Source organism: Peromyscus californicus, unplaced genomic scaffold (assembly GCF_007827085.1).
Source record: "Peromyscus californicus insignis strain IS unplaced genomic scaffold, ASM782708v3 Scaffold_15__1_contigs__length_86483966, whole genome shotgun sequence".
Classification (NCBI taxonomy): domain Eukaryota; kingdom Metazoa; phylum Chordata; class Mammalia; order Rodentia; family Cricetidae; genus Peromyscus; species Peromyscus californicus.
Genome location: NW_026294447.1, coordinates 26,624,621 through 26,647,872, shown reverse-complemented (window position 1 = coordinate 26,647,872; position 23,252 = coordinate 26,624,621). Strand labels below are relative to the sequence as shown.

General features: G+C 36.5%; 1 protein-coding gene across 5 annotated transcripts in view; it reads right to left on the bottom strand.

Moving 5' to 3' along the window:
* Positions 1–23,252, bottom strand: part of Mipol1 (mirror-image polydactyly 1) — a 297,757-nt gene that overhangs the window by 182,331 nt on the left and 92,174 nt on the right. For all 5 annotated transcript variants that reach the window (XM_052738577.1, XM_052738576.1, XM_052738573.1 and 2 more), the window contains exons 5-7: positions 11,032–11,161; positions 2,763–2,796; positions 2,333–2,503 (exon numbers count right to left, since the gene is read on the bottom strand). In XM_052738577.1, coding sequence (XP_052594537.1) covers positions 2,333–2,503; positions 2,763–2,796; positions 11,032–11,161 — 335 coding nt within the window. The remainder of the gene's footprint in view (positions 1–2,332; positions 2,504–2,762; positions 2,797–11,031; positions 11,162–23,252) is intronic.

Here is a 23,252-nt window from a genome sequence, read left to right as displayed (position 1 = left end):
AATTTATTGATTTAAGAAAGGGCTTGGTGCAGTTAAGACAGCTGTAGGCATCTTAGACCCATTCAAAAATGCCATTTTATCTTTATCATCCTCTATTCCTTTACTGGAAAGTGTGGCATCCATAGGGAACAGGAGTAAAGCTATGATAATTACGGCTACTTGTAAGCTCTTAGTAAAAAGCTGATTTGGAGCTGAATAAAGTTAAGCTCTGTACCCTCACTTTGTATTATTAAGAAGAGAGACCTGTAAGAGGCCACAGATGCTTGCTAGTGAAAACTTAGTCAGGGTCAGAGAATTGAGCTTGCTTTACCGAGCAGGGCTGTATAAGGAGATAATTTGGCCATGGGTGTGTTTACCAGGTATTTGGAAGGGTCTACACTTGGCTGTATGGTGTGCTTTGATCTTTCAAGGGGGAGGTCTTTTGCCTCTCCCCTTGGCATATTATAAAAAGACCTTTTCAATAAAAGCCAAGGCTGGTGGGTATTGACGCAGGCCCTCCCGAAGCTATCCTGTGTTTCTGTCTTTCTTCTCATCAGCTAGATCTCTCTTTTTATCTATCATTTCTTAATTCCTCTGTCCTCCACATAAGAGCCCTTCAAAAGGTGGAGCAGATCGGAGCTGGACTCTCACAGACTCCCACACAAGAAGAATTGCTGTGAAATATTGTCTTGGTAAGACATAGTTGCTCCAATCAGAAACCCAAAGCAGACGTGGATGACTGCACTGGTTCGAACAAGAATGGGCTCTTTAATAATCACATATGAGAAAAGTGGATGCAGGGAGCCCTATCCCTCCCTGATGAGTTATTGACTATTGAAAGATTAAGAGAAAGAGAATATTGTGACCCCATCACCATACCCCAATGGGTAGTTCTAATCCATTTGTAACACAGATAGCCCTAGTTAAACTAACTCTCTTTCTCTCTCCCTCTCTCCAACCCTCTCTTTTTCACACACACACACACACACACACACACACACACATACACACACACACACACACACACACACCCATCATGAATCTAGGAAAGTAACTGGTAGTGGGTGTTGTAAATAGGGATTGGAAGGAGATAAGAGTAGGTAAAGATAACAGTAATCAGAAAGCAGTATACATATGTATGAAAGTGTTAAATAAGAAAATTAGTTGATAAAAGAAGAGAGAACTGAAATTATGTGAAAGTTAGTGATAATTATGGTGAGCCAAGGAAGCTAAGATAGATAAGGTGAGAAACAAACATGAAGAATTTGGGATTAAAAAAAGAGTCAGTAAGATCCATTGAAACAGCACTAGTGAAATTGAGAACTTGCTGGAATAAAGCTCCGGAGAAAATGAACTAAGAAAGCTGGAGGTCCTAAGTAGAGATACTTGAATTAGAAAGTGGTAACAATCAGAACAGAATATGAGCATAAGAAAAATGGCATAAAGAGTACGTGGCCCACAGTAGGCAGAGGAAATAAGAGGCTGGTAATACTGACAGGAGTAGAAGGAAGAAAGAAACAGTGAAACAGATTCTGAAACGATCACAAAGCAAGGGCTGTAACATCATATATGTATTAACTGCAGCCACAGGGTATATGAGCAGTGTCGTCTTGTGCATGATTTCAAAGTTGTGCCTGGTAAGGACAGAAGGACAAAGACCAAAACACACTGAGGAGGAATCAGCATGCAGGCCCAGTGGTGTAACTGTGGTGGAGGAGAACTTGAAACTCCTTAAGAGGATTGTGACAGACCCAGTATTCTCAAGGAAAAAATCAGAGTTGAATTAAAGCAAGAAGGTGTAAGTATGTTCATCAAATAACATGCTAATTTTTGACCCAAAATGTGTCAACATAGGCTCTGGGAATAAAGATTAAAAACAACAACAATAACAAAAAACCCAAAAAACAAACAAAAGTCTTAGCACTTAAAAAACTGCAATGCAAATAAGAAATGTAATATAAAAGTGATTAATTAATGCAAGTATATTTTATTGCAGGTTAACATTTTATAAAACATTGCTTTACTAAGAAATTATTCACTAAATTATAGGATGCATATTCATAAAAGTGGTGCAGAAATTCAAACATTTTAATATATTGAAATATGGTCTTGATTATATACTATAAACTAGTGTGAATTAGCAGATAAGAACAATGGAGAGGGAGGGAGAGAGAGAGAGAGAGAGAGAGAGAGAGAGAGAGAGAGAGAGAAGTGTCACAAGGAAACACATTTCTTTATATGATAACATCAGACTCTAAGAGGGAAATAAAGACTATCTGAGCAAAATTCATGGTTTCAGGATTTAAAACAGAGGGAAATGGCACCTGTATGCTTTCTGGGTACAAGCAGTTACCTGAGACAAAGCCGCATCCCGCTCTTCTATCACTGCATTCATTTCTTCTGTGGTTATTCTCTTTTTACACTCCTTGGTCTTGTAGATTCTATCCACAATTATAGCTCCATTCTTCTGAATAGCTATCCCAGTGTCTGCATTGTTTATTCTGCTCAGTAATTCCTGTAATGTCTACCAACACCATTATATGTTAGTCAGACATGAGGTTTTAATATATTTTATTTAATATAGGGTTTTAATTAATAGGCACATGTGAATTGTAAATTGACTGAGTGAAGTTATTGAATTTTCATATTGCAGCAAAGATGTACATTATTAGTGTGTCAATTCTTCTTTTTCCCACATCTTAGTTCTTGAAACCCACTCAATTGAACTTAAGCCTCTAAGATATAAGACTGACATCAAGAAATCTCCTCAGAGAATGGCTTACCATGTCATTTTCTTCAGGGTTAATATTTTCTAGCCTAGAAAAAAGGGACACAGAAAGCCTGATCAGTAGCATTTCCTTAGTGCAGCAAAATGAGTTCGCTTTTTAAATCTTTAGAACCTCAAGTAATTTCATTCGACTAGTCTTTAGAGTCAACCATGACACTGAACATATTAAAGTGGCACCTGCTCGACTCCGTCTTCCAATAATGCTCTCTATCTTCTGCTCTGACTTCAGACTGTTAAGTTATTAATGTTTACTGCTATATATGACTACAAGGATCAATTGTTCATATGTGTTTAGATGAAGAAAGTTCCCCAGTGATAGAAGCACTCTTTCTCATCATGATATTTATTCCTGTTCTTTCAATTCTGAACAGAAACTATTTCCTTTCTTTTTTTGGACACTGTCACAAGTAAAAACAAAGTAAGCATTTTTTATTACGAAGTTTAACTATGATTCCTCAAAAGCAATGACAAATAATTACACTAAATTAAATCTGAAAATCTATTTCTGCACCTGTTATACAAACACACCAAATATAAAAGCTGACCAAAATTGGACCATACTTTAGATGAGTGTTTATTTTTCTGTTCTCATATTTTATGGAATCATTCAGTTGAAAGAGAAAGACATTTTTTCCTCTCCATAAATGCATTTTCAAATAAGAATTATCATGTTTACTGAAATGCTTGTTAATATGGATGAACTGAGTAAATGTACTAACGGAAAAGACATTCTAAGTGATATATCTTAAAAAAACAGAATTTAGGCAATGATTAAATTAAGTAAATTAGAGAACAAATTGAGATGGATATTAGTAAATGACAATTATTTTTAAATTGTACTAAAACGTTTACAAATAAATTTCACATCTTCAGAGGCCCTCTCCATATTTGCACTTTAGGGATTTAATATTTACTGCAAAAAGGATGATACTAAAAAATAATAGAGACAATTGATAAATACTCCACAAAATTGTTCCAAATGTCACACTTGGGTAAATCTCATTACAATCATGGAAAAATTAGCTGTTTTTAAACATGGCGATTTAACAGAAAAACACACGAGCAGAAAACTCTATGTCTGTACACACTGGCATACTATGACTCAACAGTAAGATCTAGTGACCCTAATTACATACAACAGCGGCTCTCAAGCTGCTGCTGCTTCCATTCATATCTCCAGGAGAGCAAATATTCTTGTCTTTTATAGAGTTTCTCCAAATTCAATTACATTTTCAGACATACTACTTAATAAAAGCTTGTTAGGCAAAAAAAGTAGCCACTTGTTTTGTACTCATTTCAAAGGCGTAGCAGAAAACGAGAATTCTTGCACTATGGTCACAGTGAAAGTACTTGAATGTTGGTAGCATTTATCTTCACTTACTGGTTAGCCAAATAAAATTTTAAATGGAATCACATGTGGCAAAATATCTTAGTATTAAACTTTTGTAGGTGAAGTCAAACTAAAAGCTGATCACTGTCGTTTCCAGAAAAATCAGTGTGAATATTTAAAATTTTCATAATTATTAAATACAAAATTAAAATGTGAAAGGACAGGTGACAATCAAACATTTAGATTGTTAGACTTCCGGTAATCTATAAAAGATTTTGATACTTATAGTAATAAGCTTGCTGTTTTAGTTCCCACCAAATAAAAATAATAATACAGGAATGTTACCCAATTTGTATATCTGAGATAATCAACAGAACATAGCATATGTGGGATTTCTATGTAATACTTATAAGTTGTTTTGGGGTATGGCAATATGAAAAATTGTTACTTTAAGGAGAGGAAGATAAAGAGTTCAAATGTTTTAAATGAGCAGCTTCACATTTTAGAAACAGTTGAGATAACTGAATTTAGTCTAGTAATAAAATCCGCAGCTAGTAATGGACAATTTTTAAGTTAAAATTGACTTCTTATCAAATACTAAATAATTATAAGGCATGTGAACTTATTTCTCAGACTTTAAAGAATTGTGTGATCAGTCCTAAAGTAATATGTAATGATTTTAATTTCCTAGTAAATAAACTTGGACTGTTTTTAGTGAGCCTTATGTGATAGATCTAACATGCCAAGTAGAAGTGAACAAAGCCAATCACTTTGCTTTTTGTTCTCAATATTGTTCATTATCATTATTATTATTATGCATAATTAATCTGAGAAAAGCATCAGATCTAAAAATCTGTATATGATCATGCATGCATAATGTAAACTTATAAAAGACTGCTGTTCCTATTTCTCTTTTGCGTACAAAGTCTTGTGGATGTATTTATCACAGATATCAAATGTTAATGCCATAATATCTCAATTAAATTAAATAGAACATGAGTCAGTAAATTTTTTTCAATTAGGAGGCAGACACTAAATATATTTGGATTAGCTTCTAGTCTCTGTCTTACCTCCTCAACCTTGCCTTTGTAGTGCTAAAACATAGACAACAGGCAATGGGTGTGGCTGGGTTTTAATAAAAGTTTCTTTACAGAAATAGGTGACAGGTTTGATGTATAACATAATCATTGTCTCTTCCTGAAATAGAGTATTAAAAAGTGAGACAAGATTTTTAATGTTAATACATTAAAAGATGGAAGTCAGTATATCTAACATAGTTTTCTGAACTGGATCATTAATTGTCTTGCTAAAGATGAAGTAAGAAATGAACAAAATTATTTTCAGAAAATTATATTTAGGCCTTCAACAAGTAAACCATGCACGATATCATTTATTGTCACAGCAAAATTAGACTTTCTATCTTTTCAAAAGAAATAACATAAAACTACATAAAATATATAAGGTCTTCAGTTTTACAAAAAAAATTATCTTAGGATGGTAAAGTTTACAAGAAGAATGTATAAAATAACAAAACTTTCTGGTTATATTAAAGATTTAAAGTAATAGATGATATTGTATAAAATATAGCCAGTAAACAATAAACTATATCTTACTAATATAGGGCTTGTAAGTAGACAAAAAAAAATCTTAGCCATTTATAAACTCATAATAATGCCTACTGCAGTCTAACTTAACATAGTTATGATAATTAGTTAAGAATTTTGCTGAAGTAAATGTTCACGGGCTCAAGTTTCAATTGATTTCCTATACCATGCAAATTCTGACTGACAACTTTGCAATCTAAGTGAAAAGCCCATGCATGAAATGTCACAATTCTTGAGTTATCCCTTGATCCATCAATATTATCTCTGTCTTTTATGAAAGTTAGTGCAACAGTAAGAAGCAGAACAATGACCTCAAATGATAAAGAGTTTTTGATCCAAAAAATATAAATAAAAACATTTGAGTCCAGTAAAACATTCTATAGGTATAAACAAATTGATTTTAAAATATATTTAGGGAGGTAAAGGTACTAGAATAACTACATGATTCTATAATAAAAAGTGGGAGGAGTAATATATGATTTTACAGCATAAAAGATTCAGAAATTAAGACTATATAACACTGGCAAAGAGGTAGACACACACACACATAAATGGGACAACACAATCTAGTCCACAAAATACCCCACATGCATATGACAAGTTATGCTCAATAGAAGTACAAAGAAAACCCTGGTGAAGTAACAGGCTTTGCATTCAGTGGTAATGGAGTAAGTGAGTACCAATATAGAGAAGAACAACAACAAAAAGGAACACACATTACTTATGCCTTCTGAAAAACTAAGAATGGCCCACATACTGTCATGGTTTGAAATGAAAATGTTTCCCATAGGCTCATGTCTTGAGTGTTGGTTCCCCCGATGGTTTGCAGTGGCTGTGGAACCTGTAGGAGGTGGCCTACCAGCTCAAGTAGGGCATTAGGAACAGAATTTGACAGGCTATAGTCTAGCCCCTGTTCCTTATACTTTGTGAAGTCTGGTCTGCGGCAAAGGGACTGCCCCTGTCAAATGCTCCTATGTCATGGACTGGGCCACTCCAGCATGCCTTCCCTTTATCATCAAATACTGAAACCTACTCAACTGTGGGCCAAAACAAACTCTTATTTTCTGAAGATGACTCTATCAGGTATTGCAGTCAAAGACACGAAGGTCAGTGAAAGTCTGGTGCAGAGAAGTAGGTTTGTCATTGTGATGAACTTAGCATGAGGTTCCTAGGCTTTGGAACTACTTTGTGGGAGGAGTATGCAAGAGTTTGAAGATACAAACTACAGTGACTCAAGAATTCTGTAAGTATCATTTAATGGGTGATTTGGATAGAAATATAAAAACCACATCACTTAGAGAAATGCGTGCAGTAAAATCTTAGCTTGTGAGCTTTCAGGCTAGAAGAGGACTCTACTGGCAACTGAACTATATGCCATTTGTGTTACCATTGGGCAAAGAATTATGTCTAAGCAGGTCCTGAGAATCTGAGCAAAGATGAATTTAAAAATATGGGACTAATTATTTGGTAAAGAAAACATCAAGATAGCATAACATCCAGCCTATAGCATAGTCCTTGCTGTATACTTTTAGCTAGGTTTATTGTAAGAATCATGAGCAAAAGGCAAAGGAGTTGAAAAACACAATTTGGCTAGAAAAGGAGCTCCCAGGAAAAGGGGTGGGTGGGAGCATTTACAGATACAAACAAAGTAGATCAAGACAAAGTGGGCAATGTTATTAAATAGATTAGCACCATCAGAAATGCTCTGCACTTTCCACTGGAATAATAATAATATGAAATAATACAAAAAGATGGCATCCAAAAATGGAGCCTCACGGTACTCTGCTTAAACTGAGCTTCCCAGAAAACTTCGGTCTCATTAAGCAGTCTTGGCTAGCCTATAACTCACTATATAAACCAGGCTGTCCACAAATTCACCAAGATCCACCTGCCTTTGCCCCTGGAATTCTGGGATTAAAGACCTACACCCCCATGCCTGGGTCTGTGTAACTTTTGTTCCTAGTTCAGTGCCGTATCAGGCAGAGGTCCAAGTGGGCTGGCAACAGAACTTGGTGTCTTGCACATGATGCTGGTTTTTCAGACATCCAGAATGCATGAGTTATGGGGTCCTTGAATATTGTGCAGCTATTTCCTCAGAACTGAAATATCCCCTCGTGGAGGGAGGCACAAAAGACTTGTGAAGTCAATGAGACTTACAGGATTTACAGATCCACTCCTTAAGGCTTTAAAAGCAGTAATGGCTGTTAGGGAGAACAGATTCTCAGACAAGCTGAATTACAAGCAAGTTGTACAGACAGCTCTAGAGGTATAGCTTTCGGAAGTCATCACCCACGCTGGGGTGGGCTGCTTAGCTATGGAGCTGCCTTTGAGCCACCTATGTCTTTTATGCTTATGCTTACAATCAACACCATGAAACTGATTAGTTCACTAAGCTAGATGGGTGGAATTGTTTCTTTAGTCACATCTCTTAGGAAGAGTCGTGCAGCCTAGAGGTGTGGATCAAGTTTTATGAGAGAGCTTGGGAAGCTAACACATGTGGAACTTCGGTACACTCTTTACAATAAGCCTCTATGGAGCTCATGTGAAAACCTGTGAGTACAAAGTCAGTTACAACAGAGAACCCAAAAATGTTGGAGATTACAGGAACATTGGAAATCTACAAAAGAAAACTGTAGGCACTGAATGGAGACAGCACAACAGAGAGGCCACATATGTTGCTAACTGCAGGATTACTGTTATTGTTAACACTGAGTGTAGACCTAACAGAATCTAGCATCACCTGGAAGACTAGCTTTTATGAAAGCTACGAGAGATTCTCTAGACAGGCTTAACTGAGGTAATATGAACCAGCCTAAAGGTGCCCTGCTAGTGAGCATGAGGTCTCTGGATGAAGAAAAAGGGAAACCAAGGTGAGTATCAGCATTTATCTTTCTCTACTGGTTGGCTGCCTTAAGCTCTTACCACCACACTTCTGCCATCACAATAGACTGTATCCTGTCAAACTGTATGTCAAATAAAGCCTTCTGTCTTTAAGTTGCTTTTCTCAAGCATTTCCTTCACAGCAATGAGTAAAGTAGCTAAAACACCATAAAGATGGATCAACTCAAGCCCACTGGAATTCATATCATGAGACCATATGCCCCAGGTGCCTAACACAGAGCTTCAGAATCTAACATTTGTCCTGCTGGGTATAAGTCAAGTCTTGCTTTATTCCAGTCTACTCTTGCCATTCTCCTGATCCTCCCTTTTGGAATAAGAATATTTATCCTCTGCCATTGCGAACTGTAATTCTGTAATAAGTAATAACTTATATTATGTAGGCCTTATTTTATCTATTTGATGGATCAGTTACTGAGTCCCAGAGACCCTGTGTAATTTGATCATACTGTAGGTAAATAGCGAGGAAGCAACAAATCTAAGCTTTGAGGACACATTGCTGGATCCAGGACTCTTACTTTCTATACTACACTTCCTCTCAAATAAACCTGTATGCAGCAATAACATGTCTTTTATAAAATTAATTTTATAGATAAACCAATATACCACAAAGAACCTATCTTTGTAGATAACTAGGTTTATATTTAAACAGAAAAACAAAGATGCAATGTTTGGAATAAGGTTGGTTTTCTTACTGGTTAAGGTGGTGACTGAGTATACAAAAAATAGCTAAACATTTCTAGTAAAGAATACAAATGAACGCCTCAATGATATCTCATCCCAATCAAAAATGAAAAAAAAAATTCTAAATGAGAATGCAGAAAAATGTGAGCTCATATACTACTGGTAGGAACATAAATCAATATATAAATTATAGAGGACAATAGTAAAGAATCTAAAAAAACTATTATATGAACCAACTATCTACTTTTGAGTATATATACAAAGAAAGTACAATCAATATGTCAAAGACAACTACATTCCTTTGATTAGTGTGGAGTTATTCACAATAGCCAAGCTATATACTACTTGAGATATCCACTAGCAGCCAAAAGAATAAAGAATGTCATTGAGGCTGTTATTCAGCTTTCTGACAAAGTGACTAAATGCCTGAGACAATCAATTTAAAGGAGCCTAATGTTTACTTTAGCCCTAATTTCAGAGGTTTTAGATCAAGGTCATATGGCTCTACTGCTGTTGAGCTCAGATGAGGCCAGGAGCATGCTGAGGTGGGAACTGCTGACCTTAAGGTAACAAAGAAGCCAAGACAGAGAGGGGAAGGAATTGGGGTCCTAATATTCCCCTTGGTCGCATATCCCTAGTGACCTAACTTTCTTTTTTTTTTTTTTTTTTTTTTTTTTTGGTTTTTCGAGACAGGGTTTCTCTGTGTACCTTTGCGCCTTTTCCTGGAACTCACTTGTTAGCCCAGGCTGGCCTCGAACTCACAGAGATCCGCCTGGCTCTGCCTCCCGAGTGCTGGGATTAAAGGCGTGCGCCACCACCACCCGGCTGTGACCTAACTTTCTAATAATCATAGCTCTGGAAGGTTTAATCACCTCCCAATACTGCCACAGGATGGAAACCAATCCTTTAACATATAGGTGTTAGGGAGGAGACATTTAAGATCCAAAGACTATCACAGCCATGAAGAAAATGTCTGATCCCTAGGACCTAAGTAATGGAAGGGGATAATCAATTCCTAAAAATTGTCTTCTGACCACCACACTGCTGTGGTAGCATACACAAACCCATACCTACTTCACACCTTCAACTACCCTCCCCACCCCAACACAATAAACTAATAAGTATCCTTAAAATAATAAGAAATTAGGTTCACATGTAAAAATTTGAATAGTATTTCTAGAATTTCTAAATATGGTCTTATTTACCACATAGAATCAACTGAGTTACCAAAAATGCAGCTACTTAGACTCAATTATTGTATCAATAACATTTGAAATTCTGCTAATGATGTCCAGACACGACAGGACTGACACACATATGATCTCATAGAGACTATGGCAGCATGCACAGGGCCTGCACAGGTTCCATCCAGAAGGGGCTCCAGTGCTGAGAGGGAGACACAGAGATGAGCTCCCATACCTAACCATGGTGCAAACAAACAAATACAAAACTTGATATTAAGGGGAGGTGATGAGAAGAGTCACATGGGAAAGTTGGGTATGACAACAGATACTGGCAAAAGAACTCGAAAGAAGTAACCATACTAACAGCATGGATTCCAGTTTTCTTCCTAAAGATTTGATTAACATCCTGGTCAAGCATGCCTGAATTTTAGGAAACTATCCTAGGGATATGAATTGTCTTGATGTAATAACAAGGAGCAGTAACACATGTGACTACGTAACTACCACATACATCCATACACTGTATAATATTTCTATCCCACACAATTTTAAGTGTATACGCACAGTTTTAGTGACATTTCCATATGCTTCACACGTGCAACTGCTTCATCTCTCTCCTCAAGAGCTGACTGCAGTCTGCACATAATAGCTTCATCGCGTTCTCGCTGTGCAAAATATACTTCTTCAACCAAAGCTACAAACGAGAGAACCCACAATCAATGAAAATAAAGGAGAAACACACAAGTAAAAGCAAAAACTAATTCTACTACATTAAAAGGTATTTATCTAATTAAACTAATAATTAATGACTTGAGGAAGCATTTTTAATAACTACTACAACATGAAGATATTTGGTATGTGTAAAAGGAGAAAGTTAAATGGCTTAACTTTAAAAACAGTGAGTGTTAAGAAAATGAGACTCTAAATACTATAATTATACATGTATATGTATAGCATATGAAGAACAAGTTAATAACACTATTATTATTATTATTATTATTATTATTATTATTATTATTTTGGTTTTTTGAGACAGGGTTTCTCTGTGTAGTTTTGGTGCCTGTCCTGGATCTCGCTCTGTAGCCCAGGCTGGCCTCGAACTCACAGAGATCTACCTGGCTCTGCCTCCTGAGTGCTGGGATTAAAGGCGTGCGCTACCACCACCCGGGTAATAACATTATTAAAATCAAGTATATTCCTACTGTAATGTAGAAAATCTCTGGTATATTATATAAAGACATTCATATATACAAGTGCAAAAAAAAGATAAAAATACTGACTGTGGTATCCTCTGTAACAACAAAACTTAAAAATCACCCAAATGTCCATCAATACAAACAGGAAAGGACACATTCAGAAAGAATTGCCACCTGGCAATTGAATTAACTATGGGAGGCAGAAAAACAGAAATGAAATAGAAAGTTCCAAACTAAAGGAATTCTCCCATTTATGCACATGCACAACAGGACAGCAGTTCAGTGAGTGTGATGGTGAATAACACTATACATTCACACAGAACAGGAAGCACCTTTGAAGCAGATTGCATTTCGATTGGCATCTCTTATTCTAATGAGAACTTGGGTATTATCTGAAACTGACTTTTCTTAAGTGTAATTTTAAGACCTTGCAAATACCTTAAAATCTTACAAAATGTTAAACAATATGGCCTTAAATACCTAGATAGTTGCCCTACATTTTATTTAAAGTCAAAGCATAACATAAACTTAAAAATATATAAAATATCCTTTAATTTATAAAATAGTAGGCTCATGCCACAGTTGTTATAAATTAATAGAGCTGTTCAAGACAGCTCTTGGTGTACTTAAATTAAAAGTGGTGGTAAAGAGAAACAACTGCCACAGTACTAAACCTGCATAACTCGTAACTACATTTCAAACACTTGTCCTTACACCCAGAGATCAGTACAGTCCTCACGCCTCAACAAAAAAACAAACAAACAAAAAAACTTCTCTGTAACAGACAATGACCAATGTAGAAACCTACAGCCAATCAAAATGTAAAGTTGTGGATCCCAGTCTTAACTGACACAACTACAAACAATTCCTGCACCTAAGCTCAGGGAACACTGTGAGGGAGGGACGGAAAGACTGCAAGAGACAGAGGGACAGGGAGTTTGCTGTGAGACTGTATCTCCTGGTAATGCCCAAAGCTATACCTCCTAAAATCTCACGAATGTGGCTGCCTAAACATGACCCCCACTAAGGAAGCTGAAATAAAAAGACGTCCTCATTTGAAGGGACGGATCTACAGCCAGTAAATGCAACCAAAAGGAAGTGGGAAAGAAAATCTTCAAACAGATGGAAGAATGATAAAAAGTGGAAAATATTAAAAATGAAGGAAAAGCAACAGAAATGGTAAGTCTTAGAGTGACTACAGCAAAATATTCCCGAGTTCCATTACATAGTTTTGTGGCTGAAAGCAAAAGCTTGGACATGGATGGGGTTTTCAGTGAAAGCAGATTTAATACATTCAAAAACATCTCCTGATGGAAATTCCAAGCATCCAATAGTTGTTCAGTCCTCAAGGCTGGGATGTCTTAGCTGGTCTCCAGTATAAGTTAAAATCCAAAAGAAGTAGGCTCTAATATGAGCAGAGAATGTCTCAGCAACAGGATAGATGAACTTGCCAGCAAGAGTGAGGGGAAGCACACAAAGCAAAGAGCTTCCTTCTTCCGTGTCCTTTTAGACAAGCTGCCACCAAAAGGTGTGGCAAAAGATGGAGCTCCGATTTAGGATAGGTCTTCTGATCTCAAATGGTCTAGACTTATAGGTTGGGTCTTCCCACTTCAAATGATACAATCAAAACAATCCCTCACAGGTGTGGTCAGCTGCTTGGGTTTTAGTTGAACCCAGATACAGTCAACTTGATAACCAAAATTAGCCATCACAAGTCCACCGTTTATCAACATGACACCCAATGATATCCCCTATGTCATTCTGATTTTCCAAATGAAAACAATAATCAGTTTATAATTATACCTAACATGACATAACTCTCCCATGTACAACTGCAAACACAATATGTATTTTAGAAAATTACATGCAGGAATGACAAATCCATAACCAGAATAAGTATTTACTCCAGTAAGAACAAAGCACTGTCCAGTCTATGAAGGAAAGGGCCCAATATAGTAACTCTGTCACCAGGTCTCTGGCTAGTCACCTCAGGGAATAGTGTCATATCAGTGGCTCAGTGCTGGTCTCTGCTATAGGCAGAGCTGGCACTCAGCAGCAACTGTAGCCTGGCCAGCATCAGTGAGTGGAAGTCCACGTTGTCAAGCCCAGGTATTCCCTCAGCCTCTGCAACCATGGCCACTGTATTCATGGGCCAATAGAGTAATGAGAGGGATGGCTAGGTAAAAAGGCTGACGGTTCACCAAACAGGTCATTTTATCTACTTGATGACTGAACTCCTCCTCAGATGAAGTCACCTTTCAATGAATATTACACTGGGGCACAAGTATCTTCATATCCTTTGCCCATTTGGAAAGATCTATCCACATCCTTTACCAGATATCTTTCTCACCGATTTTCCACAATCACACTCTTTCCAAGTGCCTGACAATCCAGTCAATCCACTGACTATAGCCCATCAGTCAGTGAATTGAACATCTGGACATTTCTCCTTCTAAACAAAATGTACAAGCATGTGTACTGTCCAAACTTCTGTCCACTGTGAAGATTTCCCTTTACCAGTGTCTTTCTGGATTGTTCCAGAAAGGGGTTGTAATGCTGTAGCCGTCCATTTCTGGGTGGTGCCTACATAACAGTAAAACAGGCTCTAGTCATCTCTTTGTCAGTTAACCAATCAGGACACAGCCCATGAGGCAATGTGTGCCACTTCCATTAGATAATGGATTGCTGCTGTTCATATCCTAGGTTATGGATGATGGATCGGATAATACCCACATCATGATGGGAAGTTCAGGTTGCATGGTAAGTTGGTAGGCCATTGCCAAGCATTCATTTTCCATTAAGGCCCAATAGCAGGACATGAGTTGTCTCTCAAAGGGAGAAAAGTTGTCTGCAGATGATGGTTATGTCATCACTCCAAAATCCCAAGTCTCTTCTGTGATTCACATATAAGGGCCTAAGGTTCCAAATAGCATCCCAATCTGCCACTGGCATCCCAAGTACCATTGAGTCTGTTGGATCATATGCTCCAAGTAGTAAAGCAGTCTTCATAGCAGCCTTGACCTGTTGAAGAGCCTTTTCCTATTCTAGGCCCTACACAAAACTATAAGCTTTCTGAGTCATTTAGTATATGGGTTGGATTAATGTACCCAAGTGAGGAATGATCTGTTTCCAGAATACAAATATGAACAATAAACGTGCTTCTTTCTTGGTGGTGGGAGGGGCCAAGTGCAATAACTTACCCTTTCCCTTAAAAAGAATATCTCTATATAGCCCACAGCCTTGGACTCCTAGAAATTTGAATGAGTTCAAAGGCCTTTGAATTTTGGATGGATTTACTTCCCATGCACATATGTACCAGCAAGGTCAATGTAGTTGCTGTGTCCTGCTCACTTGGTCCAATCGCCATAATGTCCTCAGTATAATGAATGAGTATGATATTATGTCAAAGAGATGAAAGATGAAGAACCCTGCAAACTAGGTAATGCACAGGGCTGGAGAGTTACTATACCCTTGAGGTACAACTGTAAAAGTATACTGCTGGACTTGCCAACTAAAAGCAAATTACTTCTGATAGTCTTTATGGGCAGATACTGAGAGAAAAAATCATTTGCTAGATCAATAGCTGCATACCATGTACCAGATATGTTAATTTGTTCAGGTAAGACACGTCTTGTACAGTAGCTGCAATTGGATTCAACACTTGATTGAGTTTTCAATAGAAAACTGTCATTCTACGTGATCCATCTATTTTCTTTGCAGTCCTGATAGGAGAGTTAAAGAGAGATGTGGTCCGAACCCCCTCCCATTCCTCCAGGGATGTAATGATAGTTTTGGTTCACTATTTTCCACTGGCTTCCTCTTGGCATTTCCAACCATAACAGCCTTCACTCTCCAGATCAGGGAACCAATGTGGGAATTCTGCCAACTTCTAAGTGTATCTATTCCAATTATTTATTCTGGAACTGGGTGGTGGTGGTGCTGCTGGAGAATCACAGGATGAGTTCTGGGACCCACAGGACCTACTGTGAGTCACACATAATGTCGAAACTCCATTATTCACCTGATCTCCATAATCCCCTGCTCTAAGTGGAGGATCCTAATGCTTCTTAGCGCTACTCAGAATTAGTGGCAATTCAGAACCTGTATCCAGCAGATTCAGGAAAGTCTGCTTTCTTTCCCCAGTGTACAATTACCATTATAAAAGTAAGTCACTCTGGGAAAGGATAGGAGAAAAGATAACAGTAAATCTTTCTGGTATTTTATCAAGAGCCTTCCTTGGCAGTCCTGGCAGTCCCTTCAATCAAGGGGTTCTGGGTCTGCAAACTATCTCAAGTCTGGAAATCGATCAAAGACGGAGATACCCTCCTACCATGATCCAATGTAGCTTCATTTATTTGAGAATTTTTCTGCTTACACAGATCAAACAAAAATGCAATAGGCTTATTTATTTCATTCCTTGAAACACAATGAATGATTAGCCAGTATCCCACCATAGAAACCACTTTGCCTGTGCTGCCCATTACAATAACCATGTTCATCGTGTCTTTGGTTATTCAGTGTAGCTACTTGGTACCTGCTACTCTGGGCTCATTTAGATCCACTGCACTTAATTCCTCCAACTGAGCAGCATTATCTAGAAGCCTGAGGTCTGGTGAAAGAAAAGAACAATGGCGACGCCCTACACATGTGCTGGTGCTCCGCTCACCACTTCTCATGTTACAGGATAAGTGAAGGGCCTGTTGTCTGGGCATTCCCATTGTGGAAAACTAGATTTTGCACGGTATACCCACTCTAGCATTCTACTTTCCCAGAGCTTTAAAATCCCTTCATCAACACCAAAAAAGGGATACCTGTCATCTCCAGCTTCTTTTCAGTAGGTCATCTTTTGACAAATGCTTCAGACAACCAAGCAAATAATGTTTTAACAACATTTTTCAATTGTGCATACTTCCGCACTAAACCTAGTATCTTCACTCCTGATCCAGTTCTATGTTCCTTTTACAATTATTCCACATCTTTAAAATCCATTCCCACACATATCCCTCAAAATTGATTGAATGAATTAGCAAACTCAGAAGCTTTTTGGTGGTGTGTCACACCTCCTCATGGACTACACTTTCTACTGGCCCTCTAAGTCTTAATTCTGGTTATGGGTGTAGAGGCAACTACTGCTAAGCCCTGAGGGATATCAGGATTATCCTGCCTGGCATTTTCTTCAGAGAAAGTCACTGCTCGTTCTACAGACAATGAAAGATTAATTTCCTCAGGCAAAGGCAGAAAGTGTAATACTTCAGGAGGTGGGGGAGTACTTTCTCTGCTAAGGGTGGAGAGATATCTTTGTCAGGTGATGTAAATGCACCAGAATCTGAGGGCTCAAAGTCTCAGCCTCAGGAGAGTCCTCCCACACATCTCCATCCCAAAGTACAGGATCCCATTTTTTCTTACCAATTATGGCCTTTACTTTAACCTCCACCACTTTCTGAGGCTAGAAGTTGAATTTTCATTGTAATTCAGACAATCTTCTGAAGGGGGTTTCAGTTTCAGTTTCGGCAGCTTAAGGTCTATGGCTGCTAGAGAAAGGATTCTCTTCCAGGGCACACTTAGAGGACTTTAGACTGCCTATGCTCCTCTTTGGCACTGAACAACCCTTTTACAGGGGTCGCATATCAGATATCTCTGGAGTCCTTCAATTCCATCACTGACTTCATTCTTCTCCTTTGTTACTATATCCGGAGATGCTAGAAGTTGGTTAATTTTATCACTGAGATCAATCATTCTTTTCCTTTGTCAATTTATCCAGAGTCTGTAACTTGCCAGCATCATTATTTTCCTTATTTTTCCACAAATTGTCAAAAGTTTTATGTATAAGGTCACTAAATTCATTCCTTCTCACAATAGGTGAATCAGGATAATCAAATGCATTTGTCTTGATAAGTTCATTAAATAGTTCATTAAATAGTTCACATCATGGGTTTTTTAGTGCTCTCCATGATTCTAGGAGAGGCTTCAATAATTGTAGGTATCTACAAATCAAAAGCCTGTTCCAGATAGATACTTTAAAAATTCATTCTTATACTTCCGTTGCTGTAGAAACACTTCTGGTACAATAATCTACTTAGTGTTCTTTAGAGGAACAGAACTTACAGAGTGTCACTGCGTGTGTGTGTGTGTGTGTGTGTGTGTGTGTGTGTGTGTGTGTGTGTGTGTGTGTGATTTATTAGAATGTATTACAGGGTATGGTCCAATTAGTCCAATAATGGTTGTCTCCCAATGGAAAGTTCTAATATCTGACACTTCTTCAGTACACAGGACTGGGTGTCTCAGTTGGTCTTCAGTCTAAGTTGGAATTCCACAGAAGTAGGCCTTAATACTAGCAAGGAATGCCTCAGCTGCAGGTATTCCTTGCTGGTATATTATATATGCTCTCACCAGAAGGTGTGGCCCAGATTTAAGGTGGATCTTCACATCTCAAATGATCCAACAAAGAAAAATCCCTCACGAGTACCCACAGTTGCATGGGTTTTAGTTGATTCTAGATATAGTCAAGTTGACAATCAAGATTAGTCACCACAGATTCTCAGCATTCACGTTGGGCAGCTCAGAGCTGCCATTACTCCAGCTCCAGGGAGTTGATGCACTTTTTCTGGCCCTGAGGACACCTGAAAACATTTGGTATAACACACACACACACACCTTTAAACAGATATACTAGAAATAAAAATCTAGAGGATGACAGATAATCTTAAAATTTAGATATTAAATTAGCTATCGTTACTTCCCTATGTATCAAGGAAATGTTATGACAGAAATGAGAAATATTTTGTCTGAAAAAAAGTGAAAACAGTATGTAAAAATCCATGTGAAAAAGCCAAAGCACTGTCTACAGAACACATCACACTAATTAACATGTGTTAGCAGCAGTTCTCAACCTGTGGGTTGCAACCTCTTTGGCACTGAACAACCCTTTTACAGGGGTCGCATATCAGCTATCCTGCATATCAGATATTTACATTACAATTCATAACAGTAGAAAAAATAGTTATGAAGTGGAAACAAAAATAATTTTATGGTTGGGGGGTCACTACAACATGAATAACTATATTAAAGGGTCCCAGCATTAGGAAGGTTGAGAACCACTGTGTTAGAAGGCATTCTCACATCGCCTAAGCTCCCCCATTTCCTCCTGCTGTGTAACTGGCCTTATCTATATTATTCTGCTACCATGAATCAAGTCATTTGCAATTCTGACAGAAAAGTCTATTCAGGAGGCAGTACCCAAAAATATTTACTTTCCCTTCTAATACTAAACAACTGTCTTCCCATAACCATAACCTTCAATAGCTTAGAAAAACGAAACACTTGTCTTATATGGTATAGAAGCAGCGTAGTATATGACAAGATATTTTGTTTATCATCACTTTCCTAAAGTTCAGCAACACTGTTTTTGTAAACATCTGAAACTATTTTAGTCATAGTGCAAGTATATCAAAAGACAGTAATACAATCACTTATGATTGTTTTTAAATTAGACAAAAGGTTCTTGATCAAATAAATAAAAGTAAAAAGCATCCTAAACAAATAATACTTTAATTCCACTACTGTCAAAACACTTAACAGACATACCCATAATATGACTTAGTTCCAAAGCAATTAAAATTTGATTTGGGAGTGGAAAAGTCAGCTTAGGAGTTAAGAGTGCTTGTTGCTCTTGCAGAGGACCTGGGTTTGGTTCCAAACACCCATATAGTAGCTTACAATCATTCAAAACTCCATTTCCAGGGGATCCATGTCTACTTTCTGACCTCTGTGGGTGCCAGGAATGCATATTGTGCACATATATTTGTGCAGGCAAAAACATTCATACACATAAAATAAGCAAATCTAAAAATTTAAGTGTGATTTTAATTTTGACAATTTATAAAAATAATTCAAAATTCTTCCTTTTCAATATTTTATAGTGTCAGGCAAAATAAGAAATAGAGGCAAAAAGAAAACTTATTTGTAGATCACTGCAAGCAGTATACCATGATGAGACAGCTCATACAAAGTACCATGTCATTCTAATTTTTCTATTATACACTACTTGTAATATGTAAGCCAGACAGGATGTAAAGTAGTGCTGAAATTACAAATTTGCACACAAATATCATATCATCCTAAATACTGTGGAATACTTTTAGCATAAAATATAAAATACAGATTACACTTTAAATGCCAAAAGATTTCCTGCTGAAAATTTCCTTTTAACACAAATAAAGTGTGACCAGATTTGTTACAAAATCTAGGTTATTTATCTAGACAAGATATTTCTATGTAGCTCAAGGTGGACTTGAATTCATGTTCCCCTGTATGAGCCAACAATACAGACAGTTCATATACTGCATGCTGCACTTCATATTACATAATATGGTACCTGATAAAATGATTGTCTATTCATCTCTATGATTAAAGCTCAAAATGCTTATTTGGTCTTGTATGACTAACAAAACTAGGTCTAATTTTATAAGACTATTTAAAATCCAAGTATCTAGATGTGTATTTGAAGATTAACATGTAGCTATTTGAATGCTAAATTTAAAATGCTCCAAACACACATACATGCCACATTCAAAATCTGGTTATGGGATAGAGAGATGGCTCATCTGTTAAGAGCATTTTCTGTTTTTTCAGAGGACCAAGGTTTGGTTCTCAGCATCCACATCAGCTGGTTCAAGTTCCAGGGAATCTGATGCTCTCTTCTGGCCTCTGAGGGGTCAAGCACACAAAGAGTGCACAGAAATAAATAGAGACAAAACACTCATACAAACAGAATTTTTAAAATATTAAATCTGGTAATATGAATAATAAACATAGTCAAAATTAAGGCATTACTGAATGGTCATTTCAAAATACCTTTTAGGTTATATGTGAATTTGGGAGTTTATACATCATCCAATTCTTTCTAGAATTCTGTACTTTTAAGGATCAATATGCAACTCTCAAATATTTTTAGTAAAGAAAACTTAATTGTAAACACTGAGCTTTTCCAAGGTAGATGACTATTACAAAGTTCACTAGAAAATCAATATAGCATTTTAGTTGGAATTTGCTCATTAAACACCCACAGCTCTAATGCAAATTATGATGGAATGAATAAAGCAAATACGCATGCTTCTTTCTTTTTATTAAATGTAAAATCTACTGTTAATTGCATCTCGTATGTCATACAAACTTTTCTCCTTAACTATTAAATAGAAGCTTTAACAAAAGTCATTAGAGATTCTTTCTTTGACTTGAATAAATTTCAATATTTGTTCAGTAAAGGTTCACAGCAGTTAAATTACATTAACAAATATTATTAGCTACTATGTAAGCCAACCAAGTAAAATACTTATATTGTAGGTAAAACAAATCATTGGGTGTTTACAATAATATTTGGATATCTCCATTTTTAAACATGGTTATCAAATACCCTATAATTCTTACTCAAATGAGGAAGATTCAGAGAGGATCACCCTCACCCCACCACTACCAAATACTCAAATTTGTTTAGTAAGCTAATTGTTTTCTAATATGGGCAAGAGTAAATATGAAGAAGCTGAACCATACTAAGTATGAGTTTATTGAGTCAAAGCAGAGTACATATTTTCTTAGCAGAACCCAAGTCTATTGACAAACCCATATTCTACAGTTTTCAAACCACTTTTAAAACATAGTAGGAAAGAGACAGTGTATTGAAAAATATTCTAGTTTAAATACTGGATCATTATTCTGTAAGCAACATAATTTGAAAGATTGATATTTCTCAGAGAGAAGTATCTGTTTGTAACATCTGTGTGGTGGCTATTTAAATATAACAGGCTTGGCTAAAGAGAGAGAAATCAGCAGAATTTCTCACAGTAATGCTCCACTGAAGACAATCAGCATACCCAAATCCAAACACATATTATGTAGAAAACATCTTGTAAAAGCTAGGCCTTTATAAACAAGTCTCCAATTCTCTGAATATCTACTGTTGCAGTTTTACATGAGGGTCAACAACTTTTGGGGGACACAATCATGTCAAATGGTGTCCTTGCAAATGTGACAACTGTTTCATTGAAATGACCACATGAACATTCCTAACCATGGGTATAAGATGTGTTTTACATATATAATTTACCTCCCTTAGCATAAACTGTTTGTCAAAAACTTTAAAGTAGTGATTGCCTCAGGACAGAAACAAGCAAGCAAACCCCATTCCAGGCTGCCTGATGCTTCTCTTGGTGGCATCACAATGCTGGCATCACATCCAGAACTGCTTTTGCAGAACACTATTACAATTTTCAAAGAGTGGATTCGAGTTTTCAACATTTTATGAATTAAAAAAATATTTATTATTGTGTGTGCCCATTATGTTTATATGTATGCAAAGTTGTTTGTGTCACAGGGTGTGTGTGTGTGGAGGTTAAAAAAAATCTTTTGTGGAGTTGGCTTTCTCTTCCCACCTTTATGTGAGTTCCAGAGAAAAAGGTCATTATTTTCTGTGGCACAACTTTTATTTTTCCACATTACCCAGTTGGGAGTCTTCACATCTGTGGATATAAAAGCTACATTTTAAGCATATATATTGTCACCAAACAGAAAAACTGGGGTTGTAAGATTCAAGGACTATGTTTTCATCCTCTTAAAAATCACAACAAAACTTCTAGGCTCTCCAGAAAAGCAAATTTACATTCCCTACTGTAGTAAAAATGAACTATCTGTATATGTGAAATAATTTAAATGAGCTGTTCAGACAAGAATCTGTATCTAAAGAGAAAAGGCACTGTGACTGCATTGCATTGTCAAATATGAGTAAGCTAGGTGAGATATATAACCATTAAATTATATGTTAAAATATAGTAAGACAGATGATATAGATAGATAGATAGATAGATAGATAGATAGATAGATAGATAGATGATAGATTTATAAACATGAGACTTAAAAAACTAAGGAGATCATTTGGCTAAAATCCAATATTGTCTTTATTTCAGTTTAATTGGAAGAGGATCTCAAATTCATCTTCTCCATGAGATATCAGGAACCTGGATTTCTCTTTGTACCAAAGGTTAATAAGAAATGTGTCTGCAAAAGTCAAACAGCATTAAATACCAAAAACTGATTATTATTCTACAGGAGTTGTTCTGTCATTCATAATCTCTCCATGCTTCAACCTTCCACAGCTAATCTTTAATGGATGACATTCAAGAAAGAAAAATAACTAACACATAAAGCAGAGGCTCTAATGTAAGCTTCTAAGAAATAAAAAATAAGGCTTTTGAAGAAATACTGATATTTTAAACATTGTAAAATAGTACTGAAAAATATTGTTATATAAAATTTTTACAGTATCTGTATTATAATAATAATAATACTACAAAAGAGACAATAAGCACCAGGAAATGCCATAGAAATTTTAGAATAGAGAAAAGATTAAATTGAACAACATATTTTTTAAAAGTTAATAACACATCATTAACATAAAAGAAATTAGTTGATGCAATCGGGGAACAGAATATTACATCTTACTATTATCCTCAACTGAATTAAAACAATCTTTAAAATGTTTGGAGTTTAGCTACTTTTTTTTTCTAGTTGAAAAGAGATACTTTTAAAATGTAAATA